Raw genomic sequence first — 27,210 nt, 5'->3', positions numbered from 1 at the left:
TGTAGATTTCTTAAAACTAACAACTTTGTTAGTATTCATTTTATGACCATTCCTAAAATATGGACTATTACATTACTATAGGTTAGATTATCTCAGTAAAGATGGGACTTCAGTCTAATTGGAAGTTGAATTCAATGTCTCCAGGGATTGAGGCAACAGTAAACAAGATTGCTCCTGGCACCCCTTATTTAATGCTTTCTGCTGAAAGTATTAGCTTTCGGAGCGCTGCTCCTTTATCAGGTGGTCTGAAAGCTAGCGCTTCCAATTAAACCTGTAGGGCTATAACCTGGTGTTGTGTAATTTTTAACTTTGTACTCCCCAGTCCAACACCGGCATCTTCAAATGCTGAAAGTATGTGTAAATTGATGCTGAAGAAGTCATGATTTAATCTGCTCAGCCATGTTTTATATGGTTTTGAAAAAATGTACAAAATGATAGAAAACTTGCTGTAAGAGCTTATTTAGTTGATTTATTTTGCACAATTTTCATTGTGGTTAAATGCTGTAGAACTGTTTCTAAATTTAGGCAATATCTGTTTCATTGTTTAGAATCAGGTCAGCATTATCTTTATACTCTCACTGGAAATATAATTGATTTAACTGAATTAACAGGCAGCCTGATGGTTCCCATCAGTTACGCCTTTCAATAATACGTGGAGTTCTTCCAGTTACCGTTATAGTTACAGGCCTGTGTACACATTGCTAATCTGCAAAATTCTTTTGTCTAAAGTTTTCGCTTACTGAAGCACTAACATGAGCTTGCTTTAAAATATGTTTGAAACTTTCAAGTCACTTTTCAAAGCTTTTAAAAAAAAATTGTATTGAAGAGCCAGATCTTGCTTCCCAATGTCTTTGGATTTTGGGGGTTCTTCATATTTGGCACGTTCATGTATTGAATCTCATGTACAAGTTGATATATGACAATTTGAAATTAAGTAAATGGAACTTGTACCATGCTTCAACTGTATTTGTACTTTTGTGTACTTTCTTGTTTATACATATTTCTGACTTTCAACTATTACAGTCCAGAAAACATCACGTCAACTGGAGAAATGCTGACCATTGTGTTTCCAGTCAGACATTGGGAAAGACATCAAAGATATGCATAAGAAGTATTGACGTCAGTGTAATTATAAAATCAACCTTAATTTCTTGTGCTGTCTGCCATTGTTGTTATCAAAATTATCCACACATTGGTTAACAGACAAAAACTGTCAATACTCTTAAGCCAAACTTTTCTTGTGCAAATAATGTGGTTGAAATCCTTTTGATGTTAGCACATTTATTAACATGTTGCTAACATCTTTTAATGTAAGCTTATATAATGTGGAATAAGTGTTTGAAGCCTTTGGATAAAGATTGTTTGGTGGATCCAACAGCTCTAGTAATGTGCCTGCATCATTTGCTGAAATGTTCTGAAGTTAGAAAACAAAATAGATCTTGATCTGTATGCCTCAGTAACAAACCTATGTTTAGATGTACTGTGTTTTGACTTGAATGTTTTTGCTTCAGTTTGTCCATTAATGGCCTTATTCCAACATTTTTACACCATTCAAAAGGGCTAATCAGTTTCAAATTTTCTGGATTTTACAACGTCATTCAACCACTTTAAGCTTACTATGTTCAGCATCGAAGCCAGAGAGATTACTTAGATTGTGATGGAAAGCAGTATTGAATTCAGTGGGGTGCTTAATGCACTACATTTTCAAATTAGCTGAATTTTTAACAGATGTACTTTTTATATAGTCGCATGTGAAACCCTTGTTATATCATTGGTATTCAGTTCTTCATGGTTTATTTACATTTCCTTCCTGCACATAATAGGCCTGCAACAAAGTGTATGCCTTTATTCAATATTCCTTTGAAACTTTAATCCATAATCCTGCTGATTGCTGTCGATCTATACTTTGCTAGGTGCTGTGTTGAACTGGTTTGTTGAAATTTGTTTGTTGACCTTCAGTGTGATAGGTGAATTAATTTAAACTGTGTAAGTACATGTGTATAAATCAACAGTTAGCATAAGCTTGATAGATTGATAGATGTTTGATAGATTAGAACACAAGGTATAGAAAATATTATTCATATTGTGGTGTGTTGTAATGATTTAGTGCAATTAGCACTGTTGTCTTTCGTTCCTTCATACAGTGAAATTATTTCTCAGACAGCATTTGTTTCAGTTATGTGCTTGTATTAGATGGAACAAGTGTAGTGATATAATCGAACACTCAACTGGTTCAGAATGAGAAAAAATTAACATAAATGCAAAGTCATCATAAGTCTTCTAACATCCTGAACTGAGATAATCTTTTGTTGTGATAGTTAATTGGGAGTCAGTTAGCTTGGTTGGATGGCTGGTTTGTGGTGCAGAGTGATGTCAATAGCAATTCACACACTGGCTGAAGTTACCATGAAGAACTCTGCTCCTTAACCTATTGCTGTGCCAGAGGTGTGGTGAGCCTCGGTTTAAACTCTTATCTCTCTGTAATGGGAGAGAGCAGCCTTATGGTCTGATAGGATTATGGTGACTTTACGTTTACCTATGTGCAACCAAAGTCAGGACAGTTAGTCAGATGTGCATTAACTTCATTACAAAATTTGGGTAACCAAAGGTACTGATAAATCTTACCTGATCATTTTAAAGAAGGAAAAGAATATGAACTGAGGAAGTAACCACATCTTTAAAATGACTGCAGCAGTAATGTACTTTCCAGCTGGTTTTACAGAATTACAGGTAAAAAGAATTTTCAGAGATTGTTAGTCAAAGAATTAAAATTAATGCACATGTTTAAGAAATTTTCATTAAAATTCTCACATTACTGAGGAGTGTTCACACTGCACAACATAATACTTTAGCTTTGATTGTTTTTGGTTATCCTAGGTGCAAAATTGTTTGGAGACAGTTTGGATAGAGCAATGCTGATGCTTATGGAGTGTAATCCAAGAAATAACACAAATGTGAAAAGTAGCTGCAAGTAAAAATCTGCCTTCAGATTAAAAGCAAACACATTCCCACAGTTCACTAAAGATATACCCCACAAGAAAATGTTATGCATGGAAGAAAGAAAAACATTTATAAGTGCTACCTTATTCTGTATGTTCTGCTAACATACCAAAGGTTAACTTTGACAAGGAGCTATTGTAGTCCTTGATAGTGCTGTTCACTGAAATTGAATTCAGTAAAACTATATTACTGAGAGTTATAAATGACTAAATTGCATGTAGGAAGGCTTTGGTACTTTGCTGAAACAGAGTTGTTTCATATTTTTCTCAATGTGCAGTTGTAATTCCATACAGCATCCCCGGATAAGACAAAGGGTGGAGGGGGTAGCTTTTTAATAAACAACTTGTGTTGCACGGACATTGCAACCCTGGGCAGCCATTGCTCCCCAAACCTTGAATTCCTCACCATCCAATGCTGCCCCTTTATCAACCACAGGGATTTACCGGTGGTTTACTAACCGCTGTGTACATACAAGCAAAGATTGAGGAAGCACTGGATGTGCTGTACTCCACCACTAACACCCTGCAGACGGAATACCCCGAGGCCCTGTTTATTGTGACTGGCGACTTCAATCAAGCCAATCTAAGGAAGGTGTTGTCCAAGTACCACCAGAACATTACCTGCCCCACTAGGGGTCTGAACAATTCAGACCACTGCTACACTACTTTAAAAGATGCCTAACACTCCATCCCCTGCCCTCATCTCGGGAATTCCGTCAACAATTCCATGTTTCTTCTCCCAGCTTACAGGCAAAAACTCAAGCAGGAGACCCCCCCCCTCGCGGATACAGGTCCAGTGCTGATTAGAGGAGGCAGAGGAACAACTTCAGTGCTGTCTGGAATCGGCTGATTGGGTCATGTTCAAACAGGAGAAGGAGTACGCCACCACCGTTACAGACTTCATTAGCAAGTGTGTGGAGGACTGCATACGAGGAAGTCAACAGGAAACCCTGGATGAATCGGGACATACAGAACCTGCTAAAAACCAGGCATGAGGCCTTCAAATCAGAAGATCTACAAATATAAGGAATCCGAGTCTGACCTTCGCAGAGCCATTAAGATAGCCAAGGACCAATACTGATTCAAATTAGAGACCCAGACAGACACCTGGCAACTATGACAAGGACTGAATGTCATCACGGGTTCTAAAAAGCAACAGTGCAAGATAGAAGATGATGACACATCCCTCCCAGATCGTCTCAACGTCTTCTATGCTCACTTTGAGCAGAATTTCGGCAGAGAGGTAACACCTATTCTGACAAGCCCTGACGAACCTATCCCAACAGTCACTGCATCAGAGGTCAGATCGGTTTTCCTTCATGTGAATCCAAAGAAAGTGATAAGACCAGACTGAGTACTGGGCTATGCACTCAGAGCACGCACAGATCAACTGGCAGAGGTCTTCTCAGACATCTTCAATCCCTCACTGCAACAGGCCACTGTCCCTGCTTGTTTCAAAAGGGCCAACATCATCCCTGTGCCTAAGAAAGTTCATGCAACATGTCTCAATGACTACTGTCCAGTGGCCCTAACTTTGGTGGTCATGAAGTGCTTTGAAAGGCTGGTCATGGCATTAATCAATTCCAGCCTCCCCACTACTCTTGACCCACTCCAATTTGCCTATTGTACCAACAGATCCACATCAGATGCCATATCACTTGCCCATCATACCACCCTCGAACATCTTGACACCAAGCTACGTAAGAATCCTACTCATTGACTACAGTTCAGCCTTCAACATTATTATCCCTTCGAGACTGATTACTAAATCTAGTGATCTCTGACTAAGCCCCACTCTCTGCAACTGGATCCTCAGTTTCCTGACCCACAGGCCACAGTCGGTGAAGATTGTGGACAATATTTCATCCTTACTAACACTCAAAACTGAAGCCCTCCCAGGGATGTGCACTCAGCTCCCTACTACACTCATTGTATACCCATGACTGCATTGCCAAATACCAAACTAATGCCATTTACAAGTTCACTGATCTTACCATCATAGTCGGTCGTATCTCAGGTGGTGAAGAAACAGACTACAGAAGGGGGGTGGCAAACCTGGAAATATGATGCACTGAGACCAACCTAGTTCTCAATGCCGGCAAAACCAAAGAAATTATTGACTTTCGGCAGGATGTTACTCATGCTCCCTAAACATTAGCAGCACAGAGGTGGAACGAGTGAAGAGTGTCAAGCTCCTGGGAGTGGTCATCCACAACAAGCTTTCTTGGACTCTTCACGTGAGCACACTGGTTACAAAAGCCCAACAACGTCTCTTCTTCCTCAGGCAGCTGAGGAAATTTGGCATGATGGTGAATACATTTGCCAACTTTCATAGGTGTGCCATCAAGAGCATTCTGTCTGGGTGTATCACTACCTGGTATGGCAACTGTACCATTCAAGATCTGAGATGGTTACAGAGAGTGGTAACCTGGCCCGGACAGTCACAAAGGCCAACCTCCCACCTATAGAATCCATCTACCAGGCCCGCAGTCAAGGAAAGGCTGTCAGAATTCTCAAAGATCAGTCCCACCTTGCAATGTTTCTCTACAACCTCTACCATCGGTTGAACACACGCATCAGCCAGTTTTGAAACAGTTTCTGCTCTACTGTTTTTAGAAACCGAGTGGACTGTCAAACTCTTAACATTCGCCTGTACCTGTGTTTTTGTTTTTGCTGCTGTTTACCTATTATTTACTTATCTATGCTACTTAACTCTGATTTGTCTATCTTGCTCACAAGACAAAGCTTTTTACTGTGTCTTGGTACACGTGACAATAAATTCAAATCAATTCAATAATTCTGAAATAATGTTTCTTCAGTTAAGCAATTATCCCTGATTGCATGGAGGTATGAAATAAAGTTGAGTTTTAATAATAATATCAAATCTTCCCTATTGACTGTGTGGCAAGCCAATGTTCTACACACTTGCAGCTGACCAAACTCCGTCTTTTTAATTTGGCTCTGTTTTTGTTAGACAGCTAGAGTTCCCTATACATATAGCTAACTATCGAAGTCTCTGTAACGCCAAACTTGAAAAGGTCATTGTTGAGAATGGTACTTTTAAAAGCCTCCAGTTTTGATGGGATTGCATGAATAATTGTTTAATTAGATTTTATTGTTATGTGTACTTGAGTATAGGGGTAAAATTGTAAAAATGTACAATTGCTATTCTCTGGCGCCATCATAGAATATAAAAGACAGGATTAAAAAACAGAAGAAGAAATAAAAGGAACAACCAAAAGAAACGCAAATGCCCAGATCATTCCCCGGCCTCTACTATGAATCTTTGCTGCCAGAGAAACAAAGCCACAAAGTCGATTCTGTGAACACTCAGGTGCCCCAAGTCCCCACACGCTACCACAGCCATTATGCAATCGCCTCCACTGTCACACATTCGAGTGCAGCCATGTCCATAGAGCCATGCCACCAATCTTTGCCACCGATCTTTGCCACTGTCTTGCCTCCACCGACGCGTCACTGCCCTGAGTCCACGCTGGACTGATTCTGGCAATGCAGCCACAACTGAAGCTGCTGAATCCCAAACTGGGCCCAAACTAGATGGTCGGCCCACCACGCTGAAGCAGCCACTGCCTTGTTCTGGCTTATGTCACTGCTGCCTCCTGGGACTGCCATTTCAGCAAAGGAACTGCTCTTGCAGCTGCCGACACTCCAGGAAGGAACTGCTGCTAAAACACCGTGAAAGGGACTGATGCTGCTGAAAAGGAAGAAAAGAGAGCAAAAGTAGAAGAAAGGGGGAAACAAATGGCAGATGGAAGTGGATGACCCCAGGCTCAGAGTTTGGCCCGAATGCTGCTACTTTGCTGCCGCCATGTTGGATATGCAGCAAGATCTGGTCAACATTCAGCTTGGCCTGATAAGTGGATAAGGACCAAAGCACCTGTTTTGGTAAAACAAAGAGCTGCAGATGCTGGAAATCTAAAACAAATGCAGGAGTTGGAGAAGTTTCGCAGGTCTGGCAGCATCTGGGGAGGGAGAAGGATAAAGCTAATTAATAGTTGAGACGAAATCTTACGTCAGTTTGTGGAACCTTTTAATGTTAAACCATTTGTCGTCTTTCTTTTGGCATCATTTATCCACACCCTAACATTAATGAGAGGCTCTGCAGTTAGAAGCATTGTTACTTGCTTGAATTTGTTCTTCAGCACTCAGTATGCTGTTTTAGATGCATACTTTGGATCGTATGAATTTTGGCTGATTTGCATCTTTTCATTTGTGAACTTCACATACCAGTCTCTCCAAGTATTGGTATTTCTTCCCTATCATTTTCGTTTAACCTCATCTAAAACCTAAAATGCAACTCAATTTTTTTAGCATCACATTTCTGTCAGATTGCTTAAAGCAAGACCTAGTTTTTTGATGGTTATTTGAAAATTTCCGTGTACTTGAGACTTTACTGTCTAATTCTGTCAGTTAAGATGTTCCTTTCTTCACAAGGACAAAAGGCATAATTGTAGCCAGTTTGTGGTAGACTTGCAAGCTACTCATAGGGAAATGATGCAAGCCTGGAATCTGTCAGCAGAAAATCTGCATCTAAATACTTTATTTACTTTCTATGCATGGTGCTGAAAAAGCAAGGCTGCAGTTGCACCTATTCCTCTTTTAATCTTTGTATTTGTCCTGTTCAGTCATGTGATTTACAGAAGAAGTAATTGTTTTATTGGGTACTCTTCCTTCCCTGACAGTTCCTGGCTAAACAGATCCATGGGAAAAAGCAACCACTGAAGCTCAGTGTTTTAAATTCTTCTGATGCCTTCAGTGTTCAAGAACATTGTTTTCAGTGGTTAAGTGTAAAAGAACTGTCCAATTTCAGTCTAATGCTCTGGTCCCCCAAAGAAAGCAGGACTGCTGCCAACTGTAGATAATCACAAACAGTAAACTGAAATGTTTGCTTGCCACCTCAAGTTTTGACCACTATGCTTTAGCATCTGATGAAATGCTGACAGCTGTTGCTTGTGGAAGAGCAAAGATATATTGCATTGCAAGAATACCAATAACATATTCCTTAATGAGTATTTAATAAGATGTGTTTTAAAAGTAAAAATCTTTCAAATTAACTTATTCAAAAACTAGCAGTGTGATAGAGTTAGCACAGAAACAGACCTTATGGTTCAACTTGTCAGCGCTGACCAGACATCTCAATCTGACCTAGTCCATTAGTAGTATGTCTTTGCAAGGAATATACCACTTGAATGAAAAGTTTCAGTAAGTTATCAAATTACAGTATGACTATTATTTTGTGTTTGCATATTGGTTTAATTAAATTATTGTGATCATTCTTCTTGGAAGGCTACTGATATATGGTGATGGCATTAAAATATCTATCATGATAAAATGTACTTCAGCATCACAGTTGATTTCCTTAAAATTATTTTATGCGTCAAATCTTGCTAATGGAACATCTCCAGGTGTGCCCCATTAGACATTTTTTTGGAGCCATTTACTCACCCAATGCTGATTTCCATGGCACTCCACAAGTTACAGTTTGCCGTGCTAAAAATGCTTCCTTTATCCTGACTTAATCTACTGATTACTCAATCCTCTATCCATGCTAGTATACTACCCCACCATCATGGGCTTTTATCTTATTAATTAGTTTTATGTGTGGTATCTTATCAAATGCCTTTTTGAATTCCAAATCTATTAGAGTCATGGAAATATACAGCATAGAAAGAGACCCTTCGATCCAACCGTCCATGCCAACCAGATATCCCAACCCAATCTAGTCCACCTGCCAGCACCCGACCCACATCCCTCTAAACCCGTCCTATTCATATACCCATCCAAATGCATCTTAAATGTTGCAATTGTACCAGCCTCCACCACTTCCTCTGGCAGCTCATTCCATACATGTACCACCCTCTGTGTGAAAATGTTACCCCTTAGGTCTCTCTTATATCTTTCCCCTCTCACCCTAAACCTATGCCCTCTAGTTCTGGGCTCCCTGACCCCAGGGAAAAGACTTTGCCTATTTACCCTGTCCATGCCCCTCGTAATTTTGTAAACCTCTATAAGGTCACCCCTCAGCCTCCGATACTCCAGGGAAAACAGCCCCAGCCTGTTCAGCCTCTCCCTATAGCTCAAATCCTCCAACCCTGGCAATATCCTTGTCAATCCAAATGTCTGATGTGATTTCACTTTCGTGAAGCCATGCTAACTCTGCTTGATTATACTTAATCTTGCTAAACATTCTGACTGTCTCATTCTTTATTATAGACTCCAGCATTTTCCCAGTGACAGTCCACTCCACCCAGCTTTGCCCTCATTGCTTCATAATTACCCTTATTTAATTTTCACACAGTTGTTTTTGACCCAAGTTTCTCGTTCTCACGTGGAATGCTAAATTCTACTATGTTATGGTTACTGTTCCCTAGGGTTCTTTTACTCTGAGACCATTTATTAAATCTGCCTCATTAGACACTGCTGTTGAACAAGTCATCCCAGTGGTGTTGCTTATGTGTTTATTTTTGAAGTCTTATCATTTCAGCAGAAAATTTGTTCAATTTTATAATTTCTAAGTCTGCATTTAATAAATAATATTGCAAGTTGTTATTTGTGGTGTTAATATGAGAACAGCATACTTTCACATTTACATTCTCCAGACAGCATCCAACATCAATAGCTTAGTGCATAGGTAATGTCTTTTGAAATTGAGGAATTAGTACTATGTATATTTAAATAGCCAGTGAAGAAAAATCCACACACTTGTTCAAAATATGGCCAAATGTTTCCTTTTTATCTCAGGTGGTACATTAAAGAAAGATTTGTATGGTATCTTAGATAATTAATGCATTCACAGTTGTAATGACTGCAGTGTACATGTTGTGCAAGAATTCATTGTTAAATTTTATTGATTATATGTAACAGAAGATGTATTGTTGAAAAGAGAGAGGTGTCACCAAAGTTTCCTTTTGTTTTGCACTAATTGGAGCATACAAGAATGTGCAAATAAAAAAAGGCAACATGCCCCTTTTTTTGAGAGAAAAAGATTTTATGTTAGCTTTACTTTGCAATTTTCCACTTTTCAGAGCAAGACCACTGTGTCCAATAGCATGTGACTTAGCATTGCAGACTATGTACAACTGTATCCCATGCTCACATCTTAAACGTGCATTAGAACTTTGCTAACGAGAAATTGTTCCAGTTAATCTAAGATGCTCTCAAAGGGCTGATCTATCAGTCATGGATTTATTGAATACAGCTGAAATGATTTCAAAAGCCAACGTGCTGTTACCAAGTCATCCTTTATGTATATATGCATAGTACTTGACGCTAGTCCATCTTCCTCCGAGCCAGCTATCAGAGTGAACAGAACTTCTGATACTCTTGTTTATGTTTGTCACCCAGAATTCCCTGACTGGACCAGGTTAACAGCCCCAATCAGGGAACTCATTCTATGATGTCCACCTGTCTGACCTTGTTACAATCACTAATAGCCTGTATCATACTTGTAAAAGTCCATGTGTTTAAATGACCATGTGTGTGGCTCAAGAGAGTTGTAATAGATCCAACTAGATAATCGCTGTTTTGGATTGGCATAGCTATTTAAGATGGATAGTACAGTGGTTTCACAAGTGTTAATTGTTAAGTTACAATAATAAGTGGTCATTCTGATGCCGGTGATAGATATTGTGAGGGGAGGTGAAGAAGATGGGTATTAAATTGTGTTAAATTGAAAGAACTGCAGATGGTGCAAATCGGAAACAAAAATAAATTGATGGAAAAGCTCAGCAGGTCTGGCAGCATCTGTGGAGAGAAACCAGTTAATGTTTCAGTTCAAGTGGCCCTTCCTCGAACTCAATTAAATTGTGTTGCTTTGCTACTGTGAATACAGTCTGTGTGGTGCATTCTAGATTAGATTACTTACAGTGTGGAAACAGGCCCTTCGGCCCAACAAGTTGCACTTTCCAATTTGGTTCTTTATAGCTACTGTCTTATTTTCAGTTTGACAATCAAGGAAAAAGATAAAGCAACATTAAAAGTTTGCTAGTAATACAGTTTGGAGGAACAACACAGAGCTTTTGTCCCATCCACTGCAACGTGTCTCAACCTCTGTATGCTGTCTGTTATCCAACTATGCCTTGGTCCTTCCCTCTTCCTGCTGCCCTTCACTTTTCCCCCTCAAAGAAATCTCTGTAGTCGTTCAGCTTTGATCAAATGGTCAAAATACTGATGTTTCTTTTCTAGATGTCACTTTTAGAGGTTTTTTTTTACCTTCTCATCACTTGCTTTTATCATCTGCAAGTAGAATTTTATCCATAAATTTAGTAGCTGGATCTGAGGCCTTTATTTTCTTCCACAGATCCTTAAATATTATCCGGGTTTCTGAGGCATAAAGGAATATGGATAGAATGTTGCATCTTCTGAGTTTTTTTTCCCCACTGTTACAAACAGGAGTTTTCTTGTTAACATATCCATTAGCGATTATAAGTATGCACAAGAACATCCATAACCCCTCAATGCTATGCTGTTGAGCACGGTTAATAGAATTGCACTTTTGTTTGCTACAGTTATTTGAGAATTGACAGCTTTGGAATATCTGTGGACTGTGTTCTGTTCACACAATTACTCAACTGATCAGTATGGTATTAAAAGATATATGGAATGACTAATTTTGCTAACCTTGGGATGTTAATATCTGCGGCACCAAATAACGTTGCTACTCTGTGTCCTAGAATGCCCGGGTTGAGTCCCAATCCAAAATCATAATTCGCAATGTTGACTGGCACTTGATTGCAGTTCCGAAGAAAAGTCACACTATTAAGACCATAATCTTTTCACCCCAAGATTGATGAAATAGATCTCTAAAGAAGATCAAGGAAGCTCTTGCTCTGTTCTGGTTTACATTCCGAAAACCCTGTGATTAAAATAGATTATCAAGTTGTTTAATCTATATTTCAGAAAGTTTGTTGTATGCTAGTTGGTTTCCACATTGCATTATATTCCAGTAGTAATTGTACATTAAAAAGTACTTTAAGAGGAGAAAGAAATTTGCGTCTAAAGTTGTATGCTTCTACAGGATCTACCTACAGTGTGCTGTCAACAATGCCTTCCGATTCAGAAAGTAGCAGCTCCCTCAGCAGCATTGGTGAGTTTTCAACCTTTCTCTGTGATACAGTCCAGATCCTACTTTTTACTCAGATACTTCATCTTTGATAATGGAAACCAAATACAAACATATGAAAAGAAGGGTGTGAAAGATCCATCCATCAGACAGTACAGCCCTGTGTGTTGTAATCCTACTTTTAATGATGCAGCTGCTCAGAGAAACAAAAGCAACCTTGGACAATCCAGGACAAGCTGTGGGAAATTCCTTTCCAACTCTAAAACAGCTCCAGGAAACCACAGTTGTTCATGATGTATCACTATCTAAACTCTCTATTGCATAGCCTCTACAACAGATAAATGTGCTTTCCTCAATAACTTGTCAAGCTCTGTTTAAAGAACAATCCCACTGCATGCAATGATTATTTGTTTCAGATGGCAATACTTTACAGATAAGTAGTTTTTCGCTTCTAGCATAACTTCATGCCTATAGATGATTGTAGGTTTGACCGTTGGTCTTATTGCTATGTATTTAAAATAACTATTCAATCCTAAAAAAAATTGGAAGGACTTGAAGATTCTGGAGATGGTATAGAAGAGATTTACTAGAATTCTTCCAGTGATAAAGTAGTTGTGATTTAGATACATTGGAGTTAATTGGCATTATTTTGCTGAGGGCAGAGAAAGTTCGGAACAGATGTAATAGAGGTATTCAAAATTATGAAGGGTTTAGATAAAATAAATGAGGCAAAGTGTTTTCCAATGAATGAAGAATAATAATCAAATCGCACAAATCTAAGGTGGTGATTGGCAAAAGAACCAGAGACAGCATAAATAACATCTTTTATTTAAGTAACAGGTTTTTTGAATTTTGAAAACTGTGTTGGTTAAATAGTGCATGTATCTGTAGTAGCCTCCACAAGGGAATTGCATGAGTATTGTAAAGAAATAAATTGCAGGGGTATGAGAAATTAATGGGGAGTAGAACAGATTGGATTGCTCTTCAGCCCAAACTCTTTGGTCTAAATGGCCTGCTATGTAATATATGATTCTGTGAGCTGCAATTAATCACTTAAGTCTTAACGCCCCTATTTACACAACATCATTCAACAGGTTTACAAATGGGGCATAAAGTACAAAATGATAAAATTATTGGTTAAACCACAGAATTCTGTGTTCAGTTTTGAATGCATTACTTTGCAAAGGTCAATGATGTGATGCATAAGAGCTTCACTAGCATGGTGTTTGGGATAAGTGGTTTTTGTTTTTGAGGAGAGACTAGATAAACTAGAATTCTGTTCTTTAGAACAAAGAAAATTAAGATGTCACAGTATGTTGAAAATTGAGTCTTTAAGGTAAATTAGAAAATAAAACTTTCCACTGATCTTTGAATTTGTAATTAGAAGACATTGAATTTCAATCATCAATATACTGAGAAGGGAGAAGATGAAAAAATGCTTTTACCCAAATGATTGTGACAGCATAAGTCTCCCATCAGTTGGAAGCAGAATCCCGATCAATAATTTTAGAAAGGGAAGTGAGGAAATATTTGAAAGAGGAGTATGGGAAGTGGGCTGGGATTTGGCACCAAATGGAACACTCCAAACTGTAAAATTCCATGGTTTTGTGTGATTTTATTTGTGGAAAATATAATTGCCATAATCAATTCATCACAAATATTTTGACAAATTTTCCATTAAAAAATGAACGCTATCTTGAAATATATACTGTTTCGTATCCAACAGAAACAAAATCTTTTGCAGTTTCCTAAGCAGCTAACCCTTGTTGGCAAATGTATAATATAACATAGTATAACAATCTTGATGGAGAAAATTATAAATTTCTGTTTAAGCAAATTAGAGTCATAGAGCTGTACAGCATGGAAACTGACCCTTCGGTCCAACTGGTCCATGTAGACCAGATATCCTTTATTTTAATAAAAGTCTCATCCTGATTTTTCTCAGGTCCTGTTTAGAGAATAAATTAAAATTGTAGTCCTCAGGAATAATGTAAGACATTGCTAGTGAGTGCTACAAATGATTTTAACTGCACACCAATTTTCTACCAAAAAATAACACAGATTGATTTTCCTTAAATAGGTACAGGTACATCTGGGAAAGCTGCTTCTCCTCCACCAATGCTCATGGATACCAGGCAGATGAGTGAGAAGTTAGAAGCCATAGTATTCCAACTTCGACAGGTCACTCGGGAAAGAGATGAGTTACGTAAACAGCTAGCACTTTCTTCTCCTGGGTCTACGTTCGATGATTGCAGGTATGAACCTTGAACTTTTATTTCAGGGTACTTTATGAAACTCTTTAAATTCTGAAAGAGCAATTTTGCATCTTATGCTTGTTACAGAGACTTTAACAGTTACATTTATAATATTGTGACACCTGTTAAGCAATTGTAGAGATGACATCTTTTTATTTCCTTATTTGGACTGTGGCTAAAAAGGGAAGACTGCTTTAAACTAAGGAGGCTACGTGTATTTTTTTTACTTATTATTACTACTATTATTATTATTATTACCTCCAGGTATTCTTTGTAATACCTACTGGACTACTATTTTGAGAGTCCGTCGATTCTCCTGCTCCTTGGATGCTGCCTGACCTGCTGCGCTTTTCCAGCAACACATTATCAGCTACTATTTTGAGTGTCAGATTTTGTTGGAAAGTAGGAAAATCATATGCACAAATGAAATGAAGTCTCCACTGGATATATAATGGGGTGAAAATATTTTTCAACATTTAGATCAATATTTCAAAAGATGTCGTTTATGGTACCTAAATATATTCTGTATCAGTGCAGTGTATCGTGAAAAACATGATGACTGGAAAATCAAATGTTACATCACAACTTTTAATGTTTTTCCTCAAGGTCAATTTAAAATGTAAATATAATTTTAAAAGGCAGACTTTCTCTTTTAGAACTAGTTTTATTGAACTGGTACCTTTTTAGATATTAGGAGACAGAAGTTAGAACTGGGTCATTGAAGAGGAAAAGCAAGCAGCACTTTTTCAGGTAAAAGGAGTCAAAATTCAAAGGTATATGTGGCCAAAGCACTGTCAATACCGAGAGTCAATGAGAACTTTGAATACAGGGGTTGACTACGTTTTGTTGGTAAAGAGTGTGCAGGGATATAGAATGAAAGAAGGAAAGTAGAATTGAAGTGTAGATGAGCCATGATCTAATTGTTCAAGGTCAGCGTAACTCCTGATTCTAATGTTCCTTAATCTTGTGAATCCTTGATTTTGCAATCACTAATATCTGGTATCTGTTTCTCAACAGACCCAGCCCAAAGCCGAGCCATGACTATGAGAGACTGAAGATGCAGTGCATGAAAGCCATGTCGGATCTGCAGTCTCTGCAGAACCAACACACAAAAACACTAAAGAAATGTGAGGAGGCAGTCAAAGAAGCAGATTTTTATCAGTAAGTGCAACAGCAGTAGCAACTTATAAAGTGCCTTTAACATATCATAACATCCCAAGGAACTTCAAAATTTCAAATTGAATTTCAAAACTAAGTGTGACACTGAAGCCTATAAGTAGGTGCTTAAGACCAAAGGCATCATAAGGGAGGAAATTGAGATTGATAAGTGTAGCAATGGTATTGCAGAGCTTAGGGCGTAAGCATTTGAAGGCACAGCAATCAATGGTAACATTATTAAAATCATGGATATTTAAGAAATCTGAATAACGGAGTGTGGATATCTTAATGAGTTGTAGAACTGGAGATGATTACAGAGAATACAGTGAGGTCAAGAAAGGATTTGAAAGCTAGAATGACAATCATCATTATGGTATTGCTTAACAAAGAGGTAATAAAAGTTAGCAAAACAGGGGTGATGGGGCAAAAGCAAATTACTGCAGATGCTGGAACCAAAAGAGAAAATGCTGGAAAATCTCAGCAGGTCTGGCAGCATCTGTAAGGAGAGAAAAGAGCTGATGTTTAGAGTCTAACTGACCCTTTATCAAAGCTGACAAAGGGGTGATGGGATAACAGTTGTGGGTTAAGAAACAGACTGAGACATTCTGCATGATTACAAGTTTGTAGAGAGTAAACCATGATGCTGGTCAGAAGTGTGTAGAAATAATCACATCTAGAGGTAACAAAGGTATGGGTGAGTTTTAATACAATAGCAAATAGGCCTAAGATGGTTAAAATTGGGGCAATGTGGTGATGATGGAAACAGATTCTCTTAATGTGGACACATGGTTGAAAATCATCTCCGGTTTAAATATGACATCAAGATTAGAAATAGTTTGTTGGATACAAGATAGCATGCTTACTTGCTGAGATTTGCCACAACAAACCTTTGCTTTGGTCTTCTGATGTCTCATTTGTAATTTGAAAATATCTAGCAATTTGTGTGTCTCACCTTTTCATTAGAATCAGTGCAGATGAAAAAAGAAATTGGGGTAGAGGCAAACCTTTGAGGGGCTTTTGTGTCCCAATCTCTAGGCTAGAAGGCCCTGGTTCCAGTCCTACCTGCCCTGGAGGTGTGTAAAACATTTCAGAACTGGCTGATTAAATTAACTAAAATGCTCATACAAGGGCTTTTTTAGTTCAGTAGTGGCACCTCTACCTCTGGGAAAGGAAGCCTTGGTTCAAGTCACACATGTTTCACTGTGTAATAATCTCTGTGAACAGGTTGTTCCTCCCTCCTATACCTGCATGACCCAATCACTTGTGTGCAATGCATTGTTGAAAAGAAGGGAGAAAATTATGCAAGATCATGAGCAATGAACAAGCAGACACTTATTAAACTTGAATCGGAAGATAGCATATGAAATCAAGATCTTCGTACAAGCGCAAGAATTTGTGGCAAGATATTGAGACCTTGTGTCCAGTCTAAGTCTTGTGGTGTTACGTAACAATGACCAAGTTCTCCAAAAGAATGGATGATGCATCCAAACTTCACGTCATCAAGCACCTGTCAGATAGGATGACAACTTAGATACTTAAGATACAAGTCAAACAACAAGCACACACATCTACAACTAATAATACATATCCACCCCCAATGACATCACAGTATAAAATATTACTGTCAAAAACAACCTATCAAGATGAAATAGTTCTGTAGTTCAAATAAAATATTATAAAATACTTTTGTCCCTTTGCACAGTTAGTTACTCCTGGATATTCTGTCAGTTCAGTTGGCTGGACAGCTGAGCTTTGATACAGTGATGCCAATAATATGGATTCAATTCCCACACCGACACCAGCTGAGATTACCAGGAAGGAATCTCCATCTCCATCTCAATCTCTCCCCTTGCCTGAGGTTTGGTGATCATCAGGCTAAATCACCACCAATATTCGCTCTCACTCGCGCTCTCTCTTGCTTGCGCTCTCAATCTTGCTGTCTCTTCCCCTTCTGCCCCCTGAACGTGGAGCAGACCGATAGTCAGATAATATTATGGCAACTTCACATTTTATTCCAATATAAAGGCACCCATCTCATCTTCAGTCACTTTCTCTGTCATTGTGTCAGTGCAGTAAGTCATTTGTGTGTGTCTTGTGCAGTAACATGAGAAAGCTCGACCCCAGGCTTTGATGACATAGCCTTGTGAAAATTAACGTTGTAAGTCGATTTCAAGATATTTGACTCCAGTATGTGTTAACATGTTAAATGTAGCGGACAACAAAACTGTATCAACTGGAATGGGCATTTCCAAAATATAGAGACAGTCATGTTTTCTGATTTTCTAATGTCTTGATACTAGTTGGAGTTGTATAAAATCTGAGCTATAATTTACCATTTGTCTTTGAGTTTTGTTTCTTTTCTAGTTGGCATATCTGTTTGGTCCTTATTGCTTACGTTTGTTTTATTCTAGTTTGCACAGTAAAGATTCTTCTTTGTTTTTTTTTAATCCTGGAGTGCTGACATTTATTTTCTTATCATTGGTTCTTTCATGTGTTATGTTCTTGAAGTTATTATAGTCTGTTCATCCAGATCCTAGCAGCTGGCTTATATGGTATTTTGTTACCTGGGGTCAGCACAGGTTACACTGTAGGATGTGGAGAAAAGAGATCAGCTTTTCAGAAATAAACAAGTCCATCTTTAGCTTGAAAAGTAGAGGCCACATTCTGTACATGAATTGTAAATTATTTACAATGATCACATTCTAATAGGTCACACTGATGGTGCAACAAGAAAATCATACTAGTTTTTCCAAAATCCCTCCTCTTGTCTTTCAGCACATTGCACAGCCGCCTGCGAAATGATCAGTCTCAACTCAAAGAAGAAATGGAGGCCATCAAAAGGGAGAACACCCAGTTGCTACGGGAACACAATCACATTCAACAGACCTGTGAGGAATTAAAGAGGCTCCATGATGAAGATCAGAAGGAAATCACTGATCTACGCAGTCAGCAGCAACAAGTAGGTGTTGAGTACATGATGAAGAATATTTTTCTGAATTATATGATTAAAGTTGTCTCTCACCTATCATCAATCATACTGAGTTAAATTTCAAAATAGTTCAGAGCATCCGTCATCGATTTTGTTCGGAATTTCTCCCCTTCTGCTTGTGATAACAGTGAATAGGAACAATGAGCAGAGGCCAGCAAAATGCCACATAAGGGACTGGAAGGGGTCTTGTATGGGATTCTTATTCTTTGGTTGCCAGTAATTACCACTGTTACCAAGTAATAATGCACAGCCAGAAGGCTATTATAAGACCTCAGATACGGCCTTTTTGGAGCATTGAAGAATTACTGATCTGTTCTATGGAGTATCTAAATGTTTATTGGTTTCTATGCTGAGCCAGCAGGTTTGGACAGAGTAAGGCTGTAAAATGGGAAACTATGGGAGGGCCCAGGGAGTGGAGCAGTGAAAGATTCTAAAAGGACTAATGTATCTTGAGGTGCACTAGATTTCATTTTATGACATTGCTTTTGATATTGTAAAATAAACACAATTTGTCAAAACCATACAGAAAATCTTTGGTTACACAATTGCCATTATAACTGTTACCGAAGATATTTTGAAATATCTTCAATTTCGATATTATGAAGTTCACAGCTCTCAAGTCCACTTTTCCACAAGGTTTTACCTGTTGAAAACTGCTGAATAATTGATACATAATGGTAACTTGAGAATTTATTTTTGTGAATTTGACTTCAAGCTGCATTGGGAGAGTTTTGTTCGATAGTTATAACATGGGATGCTTTCCTTTGTGATGATTGATTGCAAGATTCAATATTTGTCATTTGTGAACACAACCCCAGTTGGAGCACAGTGAAATGGGCCTAAGCTGCATTTTTGAGAGTTGCAGTCAATCAAAGTGATACTGGTCCTTTCTTGGTGTAAGGCGCAACATGACAATGAGATAATCTGGAAGTTAGTGTTCAAAACCTCATTGAGCTTCAAAAGGAGGGATGTAACAGCTTAAGGTGGGAGTGATTCCAAAAATTACAGACAATGGTAAGAGGTAACACTTCAGCACTTTCAGAATCCTACAGGTAGGAGTGAAAAGATAATATCTGTTCTATTGAATAGTAGGTATAGGATCTGACACATAAAAGGCTGCTGCTGAAACATAAAGTTGAAAACAGAAGGTCTGCAAAGATTAGGGCTATCATCAATCAAGGGTGTAGTGGAGCCAGCAGAGCTTAAGATTGGTATTCATGTAGTCCCTACAGTGTCGAAACAGGCCATTTGGCCCAACTACTCCACACCAACCCTCTGCTGAGTAACCCACCACACCCACTCCTCTACCCTATTATTCTACATTTCCTCTGAATAATGCATCTAATCTACACATGTCTGAATACTGTGGGCAATTTAGCACAGCCAATTCACCTGCCTTGCACATCTTTGGATTGTGGGAGGAAACTAGAGCACCTGGAGGAAACTCATGCAGGCACTGGGATAATGTGCAAACTTCGCACGCGGTCGTCCGGGGCTGGAATCGAACCCGGGTCCTTGGCGCTGTGAGGCAGCAATGCTAACCGCTGAGCCACTGTGCCATTTGTGCCAGTTATGGAATACATAAGTCATGGAAAGAAATTTGGAAGATTTTTCTATCTGAAAACTGTGAAGGTGAAGGGTGGTCTGAATAAGATTGTGTATCTGAGTCTATGTGAGCACCCAGTGGTTCGCTGAGTTGGAAGGTTCATTTTCAGACATTTTGTTACCATACTAGGTAACATCTTCAGTGAGCCACTGGACAAAGCACTGCTGGTGTTCCCTGCTTTCTATTTCTATGTTTGGGTTTCCTTGGGTTGGTCCTGTTCTTTTTCTCAGGGGGTGGTAAATGGGGTTCAACTGAATGTGTTTGGTGATAGAGTTCCGGTTGGAATGTCATGCTTCGAGGAATTCTCATGGGTGTCTTTGTTTGGCTTGTCCTTGGATGGATGTCTTGTCCCAGTCGAAGCGGTGTCCTTTCTTAACTGTATGTAAGGGTACGAGTGAGAGAGGGTCATGTCGTTTTGTGGCTAGTTGATGTTCATGTATCCTAGTGGCTAGTTTTCTGCCTGTTTGTCCAAGTAGTGTTTGTCACAGTTCTTGCAAGGTACTTTGTAAATGAAATTAGTTTTGCTTGTTGTCTGTATAGGGTCTTTGAAATTCATTAGCTGCTGTTTTAGTGTGTTGGTAGGTTTGTGGGCGACCATGATGCCAAGGGGTCTGAATAGTCTGGCAGTCATTTCCAAGATGCCTTTGATGTACAGGAGAGTGGCTAGGGTTTCTGGACATGTTTTGTTTGCTTGTTTGGATTTGTTGTTGAGAAAGCGGCGGACTGTGTTCATTGGGTACCCATTCTTTTTGAATACACAGTTTTGGTGATTTTCCTCTGTTTTTTGTAGTTCCTCTTTGCTGCAGTGTGTGGTGCCTCATTGAAATAATGTTCTGATGCAGCTTCGTTTCTGGGTGTTGGGATGATTGCTTCTGTAGTTCAATATTTGGTCCGTATGTGTTGTTTTCCTGTAGACGCTGATTTGCAGTTCCCCATTGGCTGTTTGCTCTACTGTGACATCTAGGAATGGCAGTTTGTTGTTCTCTTCCTCCTCTTTAGTGAATTTTATGTCAGTAAGGGTACTATTGATGGTCTTGAAGGTTTCCTCTAATTTGTTTTGTTTAGTGATGACAAAGGTGTCATCCACGTAGCGGATCCAGAGTTTGGGTTGGATGGTTGGCAGAGTTGTTTAAGTCTCTGCATTCCTGCCTCGGCTAAGAATCCTGATATCAGAGATCCCATGGGTGTTTCGTTGGTTTGCCTGTAGGTTTTGTTGTTGAAGGTGAAGTGTGTCCACTAGCTTGTCAATACTGTCCTTGTTGATGAAGTTGGTGGTGTTTGGTGTATGTGTCTTTGGGTCTTCTAGCAGTGTAGTCAGTGTTTCCTTGGCTAGATTGATGTTGATTGATGTGAACAGAGCTGTTAAATCAAAGGAGATGTATGGCATTCCAACTGGAATTGTATCAACAAACACATTTGACTTGGATCCCATTTACCACCCCCTGAGAAAAAGAACAGGAAATGACATCACCACTGGAAATGACATTGCCAACCAAGGAAACCCAAACATATAAATAGAGAGCAGGAAACACCAGTGCTTTATCCGGAGGCTCACTGAAGATGTTACCTAGAATGGTGACGATATGTCTGAAAATGAACTTTCCAGCTCAGCGAGCAAACTTACATCCAGAACCTCAACCTGAGCTACAAATCTTCTCAAAACTTGCGAGCATTTTTGAATGCAGTGGTGCTGAACTCTAAATCTAACTCTCCAGGCTTTACTCCAAATCATTTGAGGCCTTGCATCTAACATGAATCCAACACACCTCGAGTCTGTTACAGCTCAGAAGACTAAATTAGAAAAAATAAAACTGCAGTTCTAAAAACTGATGTAGAGGTGTTGGCGTAGCAGCGTATGTCATTTGACTAGTAATCCAGAGACTCCGGCTAATGCTTTGGGGACATGGTTTGAATCCCACTGTGGGGAAAATTCGAAATCAATTTTTAAAATTTCTGAAACTAAAAGCTAGGTGGTGTAGTGTAACTATTGTCGTAAAACTCCATCTGGTTCACTAAGGGAGGGAACCAAATATGTTGTCTTCACCTGGTTTGGCCTATATGTAACTCCAGACCCATCAGAACATCTATATTTGTTAAGAGCGTTATGCAAAATGGCTCAAATATCTCTGGCATTAATGTATGAGATAGAGGAAGACACCTATCAGCAACAACAGGGAAGAAAGAATTCTCAAGAATGTTCTCATGTTAAAGAATCAAAACTAGGGGTCATGATTTGTAAATATGGGGAATCCCATGCTATTAGTATTCTGTGGGCTGACCAGAACCTGAACTGGACTAACCATGTAAATACTATGGCAACAAGTTCAGATCAGAGGTTTGGAATCCTACAGCAAGTAATTCACCACCTGACTCCCCAGAACTTGTATGCTCTGGTAACAAGATGCAAGTCGGGAATGTGATAGAATTCTCCCTGTTTGTCTGGATGAGTGCAGCTTCAACAACACTTGAGCTTTATACCATGCAGGGCAAAGCAGCCCACTTGATTGGCACCTCAACCACAAACATTCACTTATACTGTTGACGCTCAGTCGCAATTGTGAGTACCATCTCCAAGATGCACTGCAGAAATTTTCCAAGGCTCCTTAGACAGCACCTTCCAAACCCATGACCACCACCATTAGCAGAGCAAGGGAAACTGATGCATGGAGCACCACCATCATCTGCACGTTCCTCTTCAAGCCACTCACCATCCTAGCTTGGAAATATATTGCCATTCCTTTAGTGTTGCTGAGTAAAAATCCTGGAACTCCCTCCCTAAATAGTGTTTTTGGTCTAGAATGTGGACTGCAATAATTCAAGAACGCAGCTCACCACCATCTTCTCAAGGGCAGCAAGAGATGGACAATGAATGCTGGTCTAGTCTTGTGCAAATATACTTAGTGTCTGACCATCATGGTAATCAAATTGTAAATACATCTATGAGCGAAGTTTCAAAATGTGCAGGAGATGCAACAGTTGCCCGATTACCCCCTCCTACCACAATTAGCCTTGCTGTATTTGACCAATAGTGCTTCCTTAGCATCAAAAGCAGACATTGTGTAGAAATTGGCTACCAGACTTTCTTGTGGCATTTCACAAAGTACTTTGTTAATTGTGGAATGCCATTTTTTGACAGTTTTTTAAAATGTATTGTGTAAATACATCTTCTTTCTTTGCTTCACAAAAACAATAAATTTACCATGGGAGGCAAAATATGTCTCTAGTACATTAAGATGCTAGATCCCAGTCAAAAACGTGTGGCACTGCAAAAGCACAGCAGGTCAGGCAGCATCCAAGGAGCAGGGTAGTTAACGTTCAGACATTAGCCCTTCATCGGGAATGTGTGTTGAAGGTTAAGGGGGCTGGGAAAGCGATAGGTAGATGCAGGTGGGGGTTGCTAGTGATAGGTCAGAGGGGAGGGTGGAATGGATAGGTGGGAAGGAAGATGGACAGGTCAAACAGTTCAAGAGGGCAGTGTCAAGTTGGTGGGTTGGATCTGGGACGGGGTGGGGGAGAGGGGAGATGGGGAAACTGGTGAAGTCAACATTGATGCTGTGTGGTTGGGGGGGGTCCCAAGCGGAAGATCCCAGCTAATGATAATACCAAATAAGTTAGATCTTAGCGTGAAACATGGATTGATAGACCATGTTTTAATTTTGCCGTTTGATTACCACGATGGCCAGAAACTAAGCATATTTGTACAAGACTGCCAATGTTCTTTTAACAAAGAGCACAAGTTTATTACACAAATTTGAAAAAGCCTGTGTTCATATATGGCAATTTAGAAAGGTGTTAACATGAACAGCAAAAAGAACGGTTCAACCCTTTTCCCAAAATATCCTTTATGGACACACAGTCCCAGTGAAGTAGCACTCCTTAACTCTTTAGGTTTGTATTTAACTGACAGTTGTGGCAAGCATTTCGTTTTGGTGATTTCTATATATTCATCAGATGTGATTCTCCACATTACTGTCTCATTGCAATAAACAGACACCGGCCATTTCTCTAAATTTTAAGAAAAGCGCTATCTACTTAAGTTGTTAAATCAGTTTTAGAGTTCTTTCCAACTCAGAAACGCTGCGTTGTGTTGTGATCTGATTACACATCAGATTCTGTGTTGAAATCAGGCTTAGTAAATCATTTCATTTTGTCTTATTTAACCAGCTTATTGAAACACAAGCATGTACTACTGCAAACTTGCTTTTAACAATAAAAAGTAGTTTATTACTGAAAAGGGAAAAGCATAAACCAAACTGTTTACATTTAACATAATTTGAAAAATTTTGAAACACTGTAAAAATACAATCCTGTGTGTCCCAGCTCCATCACCTCAAATACTAGAGAGAGTTCTTTTTTCTATCACATCTACAGATTTAACTTAACTTTCCCTCAATTCCTAGTCTTGAAAGTTTAGTAACTTCTTCCTTGATTTGTCACACCACTGATCTTAAACTTCCTGAATTTCACATAACCCTTTCAGGAACCTAACCAAACAATATTTGTCTGGAACATTTTAAGCTTAAATCATTAGGCTGGGGTAACCTATTTCCGAGCAATCCTAAACTGATCATTTTCTAGAGGAGAAAATGTTTGAAAAATATAACTTACACCAGGATTCTGGTGCAAACTGAGAAAGAAACTCTTGAACCATCCAAGCAGAAAGCAAGCTGAGCTAATGTTTACTCTGTCCACTTGTAAAACTCTCCCAATGCAAACAAATCCCCTTTATCACCTATCCTTCTGTCACACCACGGTTCCAGAAGTACTGGCAATTTCATTGTTAAGTCCTTTACACACAAAACCGAATCCCATGTGCCAATAGTTCAAAGTCCACACTCCAAAATAAGTGGTATCAATATACACATAAGGAAGTACCTTGTATCACGACTAATGCAAAATAAACTGCCCTACTGTTAGTATGAAATTGTTTTTCTCCCATCTGAAATATGATTATAGCCCTAGGTCTAATTGTCTGTATTCCTACAAGTTTAACCTCGTAAGCATTTCATCAGTTTAATTAGTTTATCTAGCTTTACATGCTTTTCTAGAGTGATATTTTAGCTCTATTCAAAAACGATCTTTTGGTCTCTTTTCAGAAAAAAGTAACTTTCATCCACAGAACTTAAACACAGTTCTGTTTTTCCTCCACTTTCAAATCATTGTTCTGAGATAATAACAATATACCATCAGCATTTCTTACATATTGATAATTCAGGATAAGGTATTTTTAAGAAGGCATGGTTTAGCTTTTACTTGCATTCAAAGCATGTTTCATGAAGAGATAAGTAAATAGTAAGGTTGGGGAAGTTCCACTGCTTCCAGTATCAGGTAACCTTGTGTTACTTTAGGTTTGCTATATTACAATGATGGATGAATTGCTGTTGTGCTTAGATTGAGTGGAACTGTGTAGACTGTAAAAAGAGATTTTTTCATTTCATAGGGCATTGCTGTAGGAGAGTTCCTTGTATTCCTTTATCCTATTGCAGCCATTAGGATAAGTGGCAAAAACTATACGTTGTGATCTATCAACCCAGCTTCATGAAAAGGCTTTGTTTTTTTAGTGGTGTTATATAACTGCCAGAGACTGCCAAATTTAGCCACCTGAGTACTCAGGAGAATCCTGCTCTTTGTCAAAGAAGTTGAATAATTTAATACACCATTTTGTAGAAGCTCAGAACTGGGAGAAAGAATAGATTTGCTTTCTGTAATGTGTCAGGGAAGATCTGTGAACAATGAGCAATGCATTCATTCCCAATCACTCTTATAGTCTGATTTATCCTGTAATTATCCTGTAAATAATTCAATAGAGAATTGTGCTTATTCTTGAACATTATTCTACACAAAGTAACATTTTGCGAAAATCCTCAAATTTCAGGATGTACAGATTTGTTTTTGACTTTTTGAGGACTTCTAACATCTAAAAAGTTTTCTTTTCTATGGTGCACTTGTGTGCAACACAATTCCTCATTTTAAAAAAATGGATTTGGATACCCATCATTGATACATTTCCAACTAGATGCTTGGAGAGGTATGAAGATAAGTATTATTGATTTTCTTATTTTGTTTCCTTTCCCCATTTCCTGTCCCCCTCTCATACATATCCAGATTCCACCTCAGTAGCAAACCAAAAGTTCTCTTGCGATAGATAATTTGCTGCCTGAAATTATCTCCCTTGAATCTTGTTTTCATCCCATTTCTTGATCTTCTGCTTGTTCAATTTTAATATTGTTTTGCAACACTTACTTTACCCTGTCACTTGATTCCAGTTGAAAATAATTGCTTGGAACAACTGGAAATTCTTAGTCTTTAAATAGATGAGGACAGGAGCCACTAAACTGACAAAGTGGGAGAATGTTTCTAAACTGGACAGGCTATACAAGTGGAAAATGCATCTGCAAATTGTGGGAATATGAAGGGGAAGAAAATCTCCTCTGTGGGAGATTAGAGAACATACTGTATGTGGACAGAGAAATAATAACCTGATTGATAAACTGAGCCAAAATGTATATTTTTAAAGTGGAAATTAAAACTTTTATGTTGAGCACATGCTTCTGGACTCCATGGGAAAGGCACAGACTGTTGACGTGAGGTTGGTGGCACAGTATTTGGGAAGAAATGCATATTATTTTCATTCTTCGTTCATCTTGAACCTGTGCATGTAAATTCAAGAGTTGCTGTGTGGCGTAGCAGCCATGAATCTGAGACCTATCATTATGCCACTCCTTAATTTATGAGCAGGAATTTCCAAGTGTAAAACTAGATAAATCATTGCAAATTGTTTTTTTCCGAATTTGTTAGTCATTTTACATCTAAGTTCATAGATTTGAAATTTGTGCACAGCATATACTTCCAGTCCAACTTGCTGCATTGAAATTCACGCTAAGTCACTGCATGGCTACCCCTTGAAAACAAAAGGGATTGCTACTTCAAACTAATCCAGGCACCAATCTGGACCCATATAAATTTGGAATGTTACTATCTGTCAACAATGCAGAGTGATATCTAGCAGGGAGGGAGCTATAAGTATGCAGATCTCTGAGCAACTGTCAAAATTGTCAAATGAAATCAATTCTTTAATGAATAATTTTGCGTTTCTTTCATTATGTGGGAGCTCTACATTT

At 38.7% G+C, this 27,210-nt stretch overlaps 1 protein-coding gene across 17 annotated transcripts in view; it reads left to right on the top strand.

Annotated features, from left to right (window-relative positions):
* The window catches only part of LOC140484688 (disks large homolog 5-like), a 218,127-nt gene that overhangs the window by 76,102 nt on the left and 114,815 nt on the right, over positions 1-27,210 (top strand). For all 17 annotated transcript variants that reach the window (XM_072583361.1, XM_072583358.1, XM_072583357.1 and 14 more), the window contains exons 3-6: positions 12,037-12,105; positions 14,162-14,336; positions 15,354-15,497; positions 18,270-18,453. In XM_072583361.1, coding sequence (XP_072439462.1) covers positions 12,037-12,105; positions 14,162-14,336; positions 15,354-15,497; positions 18,270-18,453 — 572 coding nt within the window. The remainder of the gene's footprint in view (positions 1-12,036; positions 12,106-14,161; positions 14,337-15,353; positions 15,498-18,269; positions 18,454-27,210) is intronic.

The sequence above is a fragment of the Chiloscyllium punctatum genome, chromosome 13 (genome assembly GCF_047496795.1).
Source record: "Chiloscyllium punctatum isolate Juve2018m chromosome 13, sChiPun1.3, whole genome shotgun sequence".
NCBI classification, from domain to species: domain Eukaryota; kingdom Metazoa; phylum Chordata; class Chondrichthyes; order Orectolobiformes; family Hemiscylliidae; genus Chiloscyllium; species Chiloscyllium punctatum.
This window is presented reverse-complemented; position numbering and strand designations above follow the sequence as displayed.